Source organism: Erpetoichthys calabaricus, chromosome 4, assembly GCF_900747795.2.
Source record: "Erpetoichthys calabaricus chromosome 4, fErpCal1.3, whole genome shotgun sequence".
NCBI classification, from domain to species: Eukaryota; Metazoa; Chordata; class Cladistia; order Polypteriformes; family Polypteridae; genus Erpetoichthys; species Erpetoichthys calabaricus.
Genome location: NC_041397.2, coordinates 176,095,717 through 176,110,090, shown reverse-complemented (window position 1 = coordinate 176,110,090; position 14,374 = coordinate 176,095,717). Strand labels below are relative to the sequence as shown.

General features: G+C 35.2%; 1 protein-coding gene across 2 annotated transcripts in view; it reads left to right on the top strand.

Annotated features, from left to right (window-relative positions):
- The window catches only part of fgf14 (fibroblast growth factor 14), an 809,830-nt gene that overhangs the window by 723,549 nt on the left and 71,907 nt on the right, over positions 1-14,374 (top strand). For both annotated transcript variants that reach the window (XM_028799974.2, XM_028799975.2), the window contains exon 4: positions 12,708-12,906. In XM_028799974.2, coding sequence (XP_028655807.1) covers positions 12,708-12,906 — 199 coding nt within the window. The remainder of the gene's footprint in view (positions 1-12,707; positions 12,907-14,374) is intronic.

Sequence of the window (14,374 nt, the reverse complement as noted above, 5' to 3'; positions counted from 1 at the left end):
CATATTTACTAGATAAGGTCCATATGTCTTAAAATTGATTTGTCAGTAAAAGAACACAAAAAGCAAAGCTTAGTTGAATGTAAGTTCATTTGACATGTATGAAAAGATCTATTTTTCTACTGATAACTCAGATATGTAAGATATTTAAATACACCAAAATTTCATATAGTTAAATGGCTTTGCATGTGTGTTGTATGATCTTTGAGTTTCTCCAACAATCAAAGCATAAGGACAATGTATCACTTGTGTCTCTACCGCTCCCTGTATACAAGATGCAAATTGGGTAAAACAGTTTAGTAATTTTCATTTATTAAAATGTCAAATATTCTAATTTCTGAAATGACTTGTTCTAATTCAGGTCTTGGAGAGCAGGGGCCTTTACCAGGCAGCATGGCGGCCAAGTCAGGAACCAGTACGTGGATGGAATGATATGACATTGCAAGATACACTCAACTGTCTAACTCACGATTATAAATATCCATCCATCCATTATCCAACCCGCTATATCCTAACTACAGGGTCACAGGGGTCTGCTGGAGCCAATCCCAGCCAACACAGGGCGCAAGGCAGGAAACAAACCCCAGGCAGGGTGCCAGCCCACCGCAGGATTATAGATATATAGAACTTAATGTATCCCCAGGTGGAAACAGAAGCTCTTTAAATAAATAAATACATACACACTATAGTCTGAACACACACCAGAATGACTAAAATGAAAGACACTTAAAAAGAAAGAAAAACTTCTCACTTGACAGTCACAGTGAAGCATTATGAAAGTGTACTGTTGTTGGTACAATGTAGTCCTAGTGCGTTTCTTGACACACTTTTGCTGAACAATTAGTTGGATGAAAGTGTTTAGTATTAGTGTGTCAGAGAGAGGATGTGCAGCATTGTTCATAATTGGCACTCAGTTTGGATTTTTAATTCTCTCCATTGCTGCTACCTCCAGGAGTTTCATGGTGTGTCCTATGACTGAGCTTGCCCTTTTAATTAGCTTCCTTATTTCGTGGGCCTCTCTTGAAATGATGGTACCACCTCAGCACACCACAGTATAGAAAATCACACTGGCCATCATCCACATTAAAGGAACACTGTCTCCTAAGAAAAAAGAGTCTGCTCTGCCCTTTCTTATAAAGTTCCTCTGTGTTCCGAGACCAAACTACAGTGTCATTGATGTGGACCCCAAGCACTTGTAGGAGTGTAGCACTTCAAAATCCTCTCTGTGAATAGTGACTGTACATAGAGGCTGTTTGGTGTGGTGACAGTCAATAACCAGTTCCCTGTTTTTGCTGATGTTAAGATGCACATAATTTTCTTTGCTCCAAAAATCTAAATTCTCTACCTGACTCATATACTCTGTCTCATCCCCATAAGTGCAGAATCTTCTGAAAATTTCTGCAAGTGACATGACTTGGTGTTATAGGTATAATCTGAGGTGTATAGAGTGAAGAGAAAAGGATGCAGGACTGCCCACCAGTCCATAATCCCGTTCACTACAGGCTCATCCACTTGCATATCTCTGAGTTTACCCCTTAATACTACATAAATCTCTCTATTATAATAAAAAAAATCCTGGAACGAGATGAGACTTTTTAGTCTGGGACGAGACGTGACTTTTTCAGAGAGATACTTTCACTTTCCACGAAACGAGACTTTGTGCCAAGAGATTTAACCACGCCCGGGGCCGGAAATAAAAGACAAAGAGTAGATGACAAAGTAGAACATCGCGAAGAATTCAATAACATTGGCATGTTAGACATGCAGAACAGGTTAGTGACAATGAAAGTACTAAAATTCAAAAGTCTCAAAAAAATGATAGTAAAGATCGCATTAGCGCAAACAAACGGAAATTATTACTTGGTGAAATTTAACAGAACAGTGAAAAGAGATCGAATATATTGTTCGGATTTAAACTTTAAGTCGGAGATTTGTAGATCGTCTAATTCGTGTTGCCATCAGGGAAAAGTAGTGTTTCTTCCCAATGAAGAGGCATATCTGCGAGAATTAAAAAAATTGTTGTTTGGTGAAAGTGAAATCCAGAGACACGAAGTGGCTGGCGCATAGCGCAGGCCAGGGGGGTTGGCGAGCAAAGCGAGCAGGGGGCAAAGCCCCCTAGTCATCTAAATAAATTACCCCTTAATTCTACATAAATCATTTAAATACATTAATTAGAGGAAAGACCACAGAACTGATTCCTGTGATTTTTCCACAGATAAAGACTTTTTAAGCATATCCTTATTTCCTGTAATAAAGTAATTTCTGCACCCTAGTTCCTTGCCTAGTTTGTCTAACCCATGAAGATCTACTACTTAAAAGTCAGCGCGTTACCTGCTTCATTTTTCTCAAAAGAAAAGAACATCACATGATGGAGCCATCTCAGCATCGATTCGACATAAAAAAGCATTCCTTATTCGCAACAAATCAAAATTAACAAAGGGCTGAAAACATAAATATTTTTATTATTCACTTTAACAGAATTCACATAAATGATATCTCCACAGTACTTGAAAAGTTCTACGACTGAGAAAATGTTAATGGAAAATTCCACCTGCAAACTGCAAAGAGTCATAAAGGAGACTTTGAAAAGGTATCATAAGTTTTCCTCGCTCACATGTTGACTTCAATCACATAATCTAAATTCAGTGTCTCAAAATACAAATATGTAATCAACAAAACAAAATTAGAATAGATTCAGAAGTCAGCTCCTTATAATTTAAGAAATGTACATTCCAGCACATAAAATTCACTGATACATTAAAGTGATGGCTTGATCTTTCTACATATGCAGACAAACGAACACTTACTGATTAAACAAGAGCAATTGAATGCACTCCAGAATGCATCCACACTCAGTCTGTTACATAATCTAATTTGATTTAGCTTAATTGGCCATTAATCTTTTGAAATGTCATGGAGTTCCTGATGCTTAATGCAAACCCTTTCCCACGCCTCTGTTAAAAATGCATCTTTTTTACATATAATTTGAATTCACAGGCAGGAGATGAAGTGGAACAATTAAATATGACAAAGGCTGTAACATTTCTGAAAGCTGATCTCCAGTTTAAAGAACGGCACAATGGAAATCAATGAAAGACAAATTGCTTTTTATCTCCTACTATGTATTCTTGTTTTCTAATGTATTTTTTGAATTCCATCAAAAAGTTGAACTGGTTGTATAGCAAGGTGCTGTCTTAGATGAATTTTCCGTTCCTTTGAGATAATCTGTTTAAAATGTGCATTTTTAAGTAATCAGCTCAAGGATAATGGCTACATTCACTAAGAGCTATACTACATTTAAGGTCAAGGACAGGTTAAGGTAAGCTTTATTATCCTCAAAGGAAAAGTCATGCTGCCATGCGTTTTACAAATAAATGACAAAAAATATACAACATTAAGAAAGAAAAAGGAAATGTATGCTTAAAACAAAAAAGCAGTAAGAAAGACAAAGTATGGACTTAAAGTAACAGAGAAAAAATGTTCTAGGATACAATGTGAATGTACAATAAATTTTATTAGACATCGTTAATCCTTACCAGTTCTTATCTCAGGACTAGTGGCTGAAGATGCAAATAATCAATTATTTGAGCTCAAAATTGAATCATGTTTACTATGCCATTTTAACAATCACATATGTTTAGAATTGTACTGGACAGTTTGGAAGCCACCATTTTCTGGGTAAGTCACATGTATTCTTTCAGTGTTTCACAATTGCGTCTTTTCAATGTGACAAATTCGGTATGCTCTTTCTGTTGACTTTTTAATATTTTTTTAAATTCCTGATTATTATTTTTTATTCTGCATTTCTAGTGATTGTCAAACTTCTAACATTTAGTTCATATAAAAAAGGACTCTACTATATTTATGGACTTGGGCTGTTTCAACCTGTTCTCTATTTATTTAATTATTCCAGAAGAACCATTTAGTATTGTGGGAAAAGTTGTGTCACTCTTTGGCTCAGCAAATGCACTGGCCGAATAACATGTCATTTTCTAGCATTCACTATACCTATCTGCTAAGCTAAAGTATAATGCTTGCATCCCCTTCATCTAATGACAGTGCTTCACATCACATTTCTGAACAGAATTTAGGATCAGCTTTGGGTTTTTGCTTGAAAAAAAAAATTGAAGAAATCATTTTGAATCTAAGGGCAGGGCAGTGTTAGTTCTGCTTCTTCCAAGTGGGGACACCAAAGTTCACATACCGGGTCCTCCCTGTGTAGAGTTTGCATATTCTCCTCATGTCTCCATGGGTTTCCTCTGGGTGCTCCAGTTTCCACCTACACTCCAAAGATATAGTGTTTGGGTGGACTAGTGATGGTAAATTGGTACTAGTGGGTGTGTGGTATGTAAATGTGTTCACCCTGCAATTGACTGGTGTCCTGTTCCTACCTTGCGCCCAGTGCTTCATGGGATAGGCTCCCACAGCCCAGCTCAGGATTAAGCAGGGTTAGAAAACTGAATGGTTATGAACCTCTAAAATAAAAAAAACTCAAAACAAACTAAACTACTTTTATATTGAATGCCTTCAGGCAGCATGGTGGCACAGCATTAGCACTGCTCCCTCACAGTAAAAAAGATCAGGGTTTGCGTCCTGGCTCCTCCCTACATCGAGTATGCATGTTCTCTCTGTACATCTATGTGGGCTTCCTCTGGGTGCTCTGGTTTCCTCCCACAGTCTCAAAGACAAGCAAGTTGGGTGGTTTGATGACACTAAATTGGCCTGTGAGTTTGTTTGCCCTGCAATGGACTGGTGCCCTGTCCAGCATATTGTTCCTGCCTTGTGCCCTATGCTTGCTGGAACATACTGAAGCCCCCTACGACCCTGTGCAGGATTAAACAGGGTTAGAAAATAGTATTGTATTTGAACCTTGAAAATGTTAAAAAAAATTGTATTGAAGGTCATCATTTTCAATTGGGATGGTGCTGCAGAGCACATATTTTTTATGTGCTGTGTAAACAAAAGACAGTCTTTTCTTAATTATAAACATGTCAATAAATTAGAAAAAAAAATTGAGTAGATATTCTCTAACATACTATGAAGCCTTAGGTGCATACCAATGAACTCATAGATTGTTTTTAGTCTACAGAACATACTGTCTAATAGTTCTGTTTTACTCAGTATCTAGCGCACACCAGATTGTTTCTCCGAAAAAATATATTTAGCATTTCCCCTTAAAGGACTCTGTAAAATACAACCTATAAGACATACATTTGCTTCCCTCTATAGTCATCTAACTAGTGTTATTAAATTACATTCAAAGTTAAAGTTTGCTATCGATTAAGGCAGAAGTCACAGTTTGTGGTATATCCATGACTTGTCGGATATCTCTCTCAATAGATGCAAACAGTGTGTTTCTTCCTTGATACTTAACACACCCAAGTATATCTATTATACACACCTTTCATGTGTTTCACACAATTAATTTTCCCTTTGTTCACACACACAGACCCAGTGATGCACAAAGGTATCTCTGTGAAGCCGCAGCATGGTCTCTTCTTTCTAATATATGAGGGTTCTTCCACAATGTTTGTTATTTATTCAGTTGTTCTTTATTCTTTTTTTACCAAATAATGAAATTTAACTTAGTTATATTTTTTCAGCACTGAGTTTACAAGTTTTCTTTTTTCTTGTTTCCACTTCAGAAAAATGATCTCTCTGCTCTTTTTGTTCATTTCTCCACTAGAACCTTTGTTTTCCTTAATTGTTTTTCCCATTTAACAGATATATTTATATGTATTTCCTTTAATTACTCCTTTTTCCCTACTACTAAAAAAAACATTTGGGTGGTATGTAGCCAATATAAAATACTATTCTGCATTGACCTTCACCTTTAAGTATATTTTTAAAAGAAAAGAAAGATTGACCTGATAAGCCATGTCTTCCCAACCAAGTGAGGCAAAAGTCCTTGCAAGTGTGTACTGTTTTCAATATAAATTAGTTTTATTCAATGTTTATAGGTTTATAAGGTCATCATTATCACATGCACAGAGTACAGTGCAATTCTTCCTTGCATGAGCTAATCAACATGCAACTCATTGCCACTCTCTGGCACCATGATTAGTGAATAATAAGTACCTTACCTTAAAACATCTGCCTGTTCTGTTCTTTCACATAATATGTATACAGTTTCCCATCTTTCTTTTGAATTGTAGTATGATTGTTCCTTTGACAGGGAGGCATGTTGGAACAGTGGTTAAGACTGCTAAATCACAGACTTGAATACCACTGCAGATGTTGTATGTGTAAAGTTTGCACATTCTCACTGTGTTTATGTGTGATTTTTTGTGGTACTTATGGTACTCCAAAATCTCAAAAACATGTATATTAGCTTAATTGCCAAGCTTTTCCCTGCCCAGGATAGGCAATGGGCCTGAGTTACCCTCAATTAACTGTAAGAATATTTGGACTGCCTCTTTTTAGAGATGTAAATTATGAACAAAAAGCAATAGATTTAAAGGCAATTATAAAGCAAGAGGTTGTCAGCAATGCGAATATTGATTACTTCATAAAAAAAATCAGTCACCTTGAGATTATCTTCGAATTTTTCTCTCAACTAACGTAAATCATTCATAACTAAAATGTAGTTGTATTGATGTCAGCATTGTTAGTGTCTTAATGAATCATAGCCTGTGTGGTATGAAAACCCCTCAGAATTAACTCTGTATAAGGAGCTTTATATTGAACTGAATCATAGAATTTCTTTGATAAAGTTATGTTTTCTAAAGTTTGAAAGAGTTGCTCACAGTTATGGGTGGGACACGGGCAAGGCAAACATCATTATCTTCTTAGAGCAATTAGCCCAAGTCTGTGTCATCTTATATATAAACATTTACGCGTGGAAGTGTGTATGTCTGTCCATCCTGGAAAGGACAGGTGGAGTCAGGGTAAGGGCTCCACCTCCAAGGAAACAGAAATCTCGCTTAGCTGCTAACAACACAAGCGGGGCCAGCACGTCAGCAAAACAAATCCTCAGAAGAAAGACAAAGTCGCTTAGCCGCTAACATTGTCAAAACGGTATCCCTTTTACTTTTTCTCCCGCAACTAATGCACAAGTGATGCAAGAACATTGGTAAAACGAATCCTCTGAAGAAAGACAAAGTCCCTTAGCCGCTAACATTATTATTTTTAGAATATTTTACATGTTGGGACATTTTGTATAATTATGTATTTATGCCAAAATTTACATCATGAACAAAGTTTATACATACTGTACCGGGTATTGATATATAGTATTGTTTTATTGTGCTGGAGAGTGTTGACATGTTGCATGTTGGTTGGTCATGTAAGTAAGAATTAGAATGTTCTCTGTACACATAACAATACTACTACACCTACTATGAAATGAATTATTAAATTATAGATTCATATACCTTAGTAAAAAGAAAACTTGAAATGGACATTATCATTACATATTTAAGATATGTAAATATTCTTTAATAATAATACGATGAAGAAGAACAGACTATATTTCTCTATTATAAAACAAATCCTGGGAGAGAAAGACTAGGGAGACAAGACATGATCTTCACGTGAAGATCACAGAAGACACTTAAAAGTCCCGTGAGTCGAAAGTGATTGGCCACAGAGCCTCTCGCAGGTACCTTAAACATGAGACTTTGCGCCAAGAGATTGACTCAGGACCGTCTCGCGGGGATGTAGAACATCAGATTCTTGCAAGACACACCCTACTTACAACCAATATTAAATAAGACCATGGGCAGCTAAACACTCAGTCGTGTAAAGGATTTGAGCACACACAGATCCAGGCCTCTCAGCGCATATAAAGCATTTAAGGACAATACGTTATAGATGAAATGTCGACGACTAAGCGAAGAAGAAAGAGCATCCATCCATCCATCAATTTTCCAACCCGCTGAATCCGAACACAGGGTCACGGGGAGAAGAAAGAGCAGTGAGGAGAAAAGAGACTTAAAAGCGTTGGAGAGCAAAAATGCAAAAAAGAATAATCTAGATGCAAATTCAGAAAATAAGGAAAGTAATAATCAGCCCGGAACAAGTGGAATTGAAAAAAAGCACGTCCAATCAGGCTCATAATTAAAAGAAAAAGAGTAAAAGACAAAGTAGAACTTCATAAAGACGTTCAAAAACGTTGGTGCTATGCACATGCAGAACAGGTTAGAGATTATGAAAGCATTGGAATTTGAAAGGCTCAAAAAAATGGTGCGATACAAAATGCAGAGAAAGTTAAAGAATATGAAAGCAGGAAAATTAGAAAGTATCAAAAAAAAGAAGGCAAAGATCACAGTAGCGCAAACAAATGGAAATTATTACTCAAAAAAAGTGAAAATAATCACCACGGACCAGGTGTCATTGAAAAAAATGCAGGACAAAGTGAGGAATGGAGATTGAATATATGGACATAAGTGATACGTCAGAAGTATGTAAGTATTGTAAGGCTTTGAAGTTTAAGTCAGAGTATTTCAAAAATGGTGTTTACCTCACATGCATTTATTGGTTACTTTGCAAAAAAAATTAATAACTGCTGATGATGTAGATCATTTTGACTGTGCTGAAATTCCAAACAGAGAAACCTATCCTGAATTATGGTACAAAGTCAATAAACACATGTCTCACGGACCTCTTTTAAAAGATTCTGGATGTTGGGACTCAAAAGATTCCAAATATTGTTTTTAATGGAATTCTGAAATAAAAGTGAAACTAATAAAATAGCAACAATTCAAAGAAAAAAAAATCTTAAAAGAGTGTATTCGGAAAACCAAACACAGGGGTTGGCGAGCGAAGCCCCCTAGTTTGATAATAAAATGCAGGTACTGTAAATAATATACATAATAAATAAGTCACAACACACATTAGCACTGCTTTAGTTCATATGTTCATGTTCCAGGTTGGCTTATTGATTTTTCAACCCTTATTTTATAACACCTCTGGTAGGGAGAAACCAAGTTCTACTGAACAAAGCTAGGGGAAATTTTTCATTTTCATGAACAATATATGGAACATCTCAGTCTTCGATATATATTTTAGGACAGTGACACACTATTTTCCAGTACGGGAAAGACAGAGTCATTGCTTTAGTTTGTTACCTTCTCTCATTTTTGTAGCTTATCCTTAAGAACATGAGAAGTTTAACAAACAAGGGGAGAACATTCGGTACACTAATCGCTTGCTTGGTTAGATAATAAGCTATGTTTGGCTTTTATCTTATTCATGTACATGTTAAAGTTGCACAAGGTTTTTGCTTGAACTATATGGATTTAATATATTTTGATAATTACTGTACAAACAGCATTCTAAGGACTTTATTCATGTAATTGTGTTCTATTTATAACAGTGGGTGGCACAGTATCAGCACTGCTACATTGCAACAAGGAGACCAGCTTCTGGGTGCTGTTCTGCATGGAGTTTGTATGTTCTCTCTGTGCCCACATGGTCCCCCATTTGTGCTCAAGTTTTCCTCTCACAGTCCAAAGACATGCAGTTTAGGAAGATAGATGTACAATGTTACCACAAGGCTTTAGATACTGATAAGAGCAGTCCAAAATGGCCAATTTTGATCACAGCATGACTCAGGAAATGACCCAGTGTTTTGCACTGCAGGTTGCAGAACTGTGTCATGTTAAAGATAAAAAAGTGTATTCCAGCTTTCCTATTCAAAAACTGACATTCACTAGTTACTTAAATGCCTAATATTCTAGATTCTATAGCTAATATGATTATGTATAACTATTTCTGAAATAAAATTTTGAAGTCCCATTTTTGCCAACCAGATATACAGTAGGTATAATGAAAGGGTTAATACCAATTATTTTTTTAAATTGGTATAATTTAATCAAATGATTATTTTTGCTAGTCTAATGAAAGTAATTCACTTGGTAATTACATTCAAAATGGATACTTTCTACAATACCAAAATATTTTTAACTAATGGAAACATTTTCTTTAATCAAATTATAGTTGATTTGTGACTGTACAACATTACAGTTTACTAATTATATAGTAACTTGGAATATGCAGTCAGTGTGACATAGTGGTTAAATCTTTAGACTTCAACCCCAGAGACCGTGGGTTCAAATCCCACTACTGATCCTGTGTGACCAACAGCAAGTCACCTGCCTGTGTTCCAAATGGAACAATAAAAGAAATGTCAGCAGTTGTATCTCAGATGTTGCAAGTCACCTTAGATAAAGTCATCAGCTAAATAAGGAATTAAATAAAATAAATGTTAAAAAAAGACAATAGAAATAGTTTTCTGGAACAATGACACTGAAATGAAGCAGTTGCAGCACATTCTAAGTAGACTGGTAACACAAGGAAAACTGTGGCCAGTATAAGTTTAATTCCCTACATGGTTGATTCTTAAACCAGAATTAGAAACATGCTTTGTTTTAGAGCTCAAGTATGTAAAACAAAAAACTGATTAATCAATGTAGTTTTCTATTTCCAAAGTTAGTTTCATTTTTCATTTTTATTTGCTTTAAAGCCACCTGTTTTAAATATTTAGAATTCAAGAACTGTTTGTTAATGTTACTGATTTTATAATCAGCATTGCAATGAGTGATATTTTATTCAATATAAAATTGATACAACATTCCAGACTTTATGCTTCACATTAACAACACCTCTCCTTCATCCAATGCACATGTAAAACGATAGCCCAATGTACAGTACAATTCCATATTTTGACTACAGTTAGTATAATAAATAGGGAGCTGGATGTAAAAGTTTCAGTACAAAGCAAAAATGTGATGACAACCTGATTATCTTTATTTTTCACTGAATCCTCCAGGACAAAACCACAGTAATCATGAAAATAATAAAAATCAAAATATTTGAAACATGAAATGAGATGAGGGTATGTTTTACCAAGGTTAACTTCTGGGTTTAATTGTTTATTTGAGTTTCATAGTGGATTGTCCCTTATTTGAACCTCCCTTCAAAAGGAACATCTGGTGAAAAGCTTTCAGCCTTATAGTGAAATACCAGTAGTTCATTACTTATTTATTACTCATTGATATAGTTTGCTATTTATTCAACCCCAATATTCAAAACTCTCTTATGAATGCTGTTTCCATCTATGTTAATATTATTATTTTTTGGCACTAATAGCATACAAGCACACTAGTAAGGAACCAAAAAGCATCTATTCAGCAGTGTCAGGCGCTACAAATGTTCTTATTAATTATGGTAAGGGTGTGCTACATGAGCCTGCAAATGAATTGATTTAGTTCTTTAAGCTTTTGTTGTGTGAATGCTATTTGAAAAAAAATGAACACTACTATAGATATTGTCAGACTCATGACTCTAAAACCAAAATAAAAAACGTACATTTCATATGTACATCAGTCCACCTGCAAATGACAATCCTCAGAAAATGTTTGTGAGTACCGGTAGTTCTTGTTGCTCTGTTTTCTTGCACTCTCACACTTTCCTTTATTTTTCTCCCCCTCTTGCTCTACTTAAAGTTTTTTCCTGTCCCAGTTCCTAGTCCATCAGAAGGACATCTAACGGGTTTGCTTTGGGCTTATGTGGTTTGGGATTTCCAAGCAATCATTCACACTTTGTCTTTGATGGTAGATATTAAAGAGGGATCAGTGCAAGTGCCAGTCAGCTGCAAAAGTCTCTACTGCTTGTTTAAATCCATTCAAAAACAAATATAATGATTTTAGATTGAATCCATAAAATATTACAGTGTTCTCTTATTGCACATCTCTTAAAAGTCCACTATCAGCATATCGGTCTGCCATTACTGACTGATGAAATGTTTCTTCCTCTGCACTTGTACTTAAAAGTTTGATTGTGACTCAGTGCTTTAGCGATTGCATTTATTTAATTAAATATAACCTTTTGGAAAAAAAATCATTTAAATGTTAGTATTTCAGTCATTTTTCTGTTGAGTTAATTTTTGTGCTGCAATGATACAAATATTTGCATATAATAATAATAATAAAAATAATAATACATTTTATTTATTTGTAGGCGCCTTTCTAAACACTCAAGGACACTAAACGATAGAAAAAACACAGATTATAAACAAAAGTAAAATACAAAAGTTAAAATCAGATAGAGCAATTGTAATCAAAGAGAAAAAGCAGTCTTAAACAAATGAGTTTTAAGTTTAGATTCTAAAAGTGAAAATGATTATACGTAAGGACATAAACCACTAGTCAATTTCTATCCATATCTAATAAGCTTTTACTCCAGGGTTAACAAAAAAGTGCATTACACTTTAATTAGTGACACCTTATTAACCTGACATTACTGTTCCAGAATCTTATTCAGGGTTGGTTTCTGCCTTGTACTTAATGCTCCTGGCATAGGCTCAGAGTCCCTAAAATCCTGTAGGGGAAACAATGGGTTTAGACAGTATTTGAATGGATGGATAAATGTGAAGTCATTTAATCATTTTACATGTATAACTCAGCTTACCAGCATTATCTATATCTGACATTTATATTTTTATATTATCTTTATCCCTTTAGGAAGCCTTTGTAGGCATTGTGCTTAAGATTTTGATGACTGCCATCTTTTCAATCTGTATTGACATTTGATGTCAAAAGCTGATTTGCCGGTTGTGCTCAGAATGGATAGCATACTGTGCAAAGAGAATAGATAGCTTGACTCAAAGTGATGATCTCTTTGAAACTGTTAACTTTTATTATTATTTAAAGAAATATGTAGCTATTATTGCTGATTGGCATTTTTTTGTTTGTTTTTTTGCTCTGCAGGAACTTTTTACACCAGAGTGCAAGTTTAAAGAATCTGTATTTGAAAATTATTATGTGATTTACTCATCCATGCTGTACAGACAACAAGAATCTGGCAGGGCATGGTTCCTAGGTCTTAACAAAGAAGGCCAAGTCATGAAGGGAAACCGGGTAAAGAAGACGAAACCAGCTGCTCATTTTTTGCCCAAGCCATTAGAAGGTAAAGATAAATATTTTCAGTAATGGTGGATATACAATCCATTAGATTATTTAATTTTCTTTTGAAAAATTTGCACAGTTGTCATGTACTGAATTCAATTTGTGGATTTTCTCTTAGGATCTCAGGAAAAAAAATAAAGGCTTATACAATGGTTTATACAAATAAATGAAGTCTATTTTTAACTGTTTTCTTTTCGTGATGCTAAATCTTCCATTCTTTTCAGTCTGAAACATATGACATGGTTAAACTGACAAGGTGTTTTCTAAGACTGGATCTTTCTCTTCTACACTCTGTATCTGTTTAAAATCCAAGAGGAATAAGACATCAGTCAAGAAGAGCCACATTGGCCAGTGTTCTAAGTTCTAACCCTATGTGTAGGTGTAGTGCATCTGATGTTTGCGTGTTTTCCCTGTTTTTACTTTAGTTCTTCTTCCAGTTAGTGCATATTCCAAAGATATCCATGTTAAATGATTTACAATTATAAATTGGCCCCTATATGGGTGGGTGCTTCAGTGGGCCCCATAGCATAATCGTACCCATTACAACATTCCTGAAACATTCTTGTACAAATGTAAATAATGTATCCAAATTCCGCCTTTTCCATGTTGGTCTCCATTTTAAGTGTTTGCTGGAACTGGAACAGAATTCAGAATAGACATAATATATGTGGTGGATTAAATATAATTGATTTTCTGTTGTTCCTGGAACCACAAAGTTGTAGCTCTAGGATTGTCATTCACCTTGAACCGCTTAAAAAGTAGTATCTGACATCATAGAGTAAGATTTAAAGAAAAACAAATCTGAATTTATTACATGTACAATCCTCAGAGCTTACATGAAAGTATATTTCATCATTTAAATCATTAAGGTAAGCAGATCATTTAATCCATTATTAAAAGTGTATGAAATTGTTTGCCTTTCTTATGATGCCAGAAGTTAACTGTAAAGCTGATTGGCTGTAGGCGAATGACTGTAGTAGATTGACAACTTTAAGGTTATTAAAGAAACACTGGAAACCTGATGATATCCGCTCAACTGAGTATACCTGCAGAACACTGGGTACGCAGTGGTCTACTTAGAAGAGAAACACCCAAGACAAAGACAGTAAAGACACTGTCACTATAGTGATTTCCAGCAGGATTGGATATAAATATTGAACTATTGCCTAAATATTTAATGTGCATACTTAATAAACTGCAAATAAGGGAAAATTGGTATATGAGGGGATGGGAAATATTACCTTTCAATTTGGTCCCTGCCGAAACAGCTAACCCAGCACAGCTGAATTTCTAAGAGATCAGCCTTGTTTTCGCAACTGCTTTATTTTTATTTACAGTTTTATTCATCATCACATTCAGAATTGAGGCTGCATCTCTAACACCAAGAAAGTTTAACTTTGCAAAAAATTAATCTCTGTAGCACAGTTTTTACCTCTTTGATAAGAAATTAGCCCACTTTCTTTAGCCTC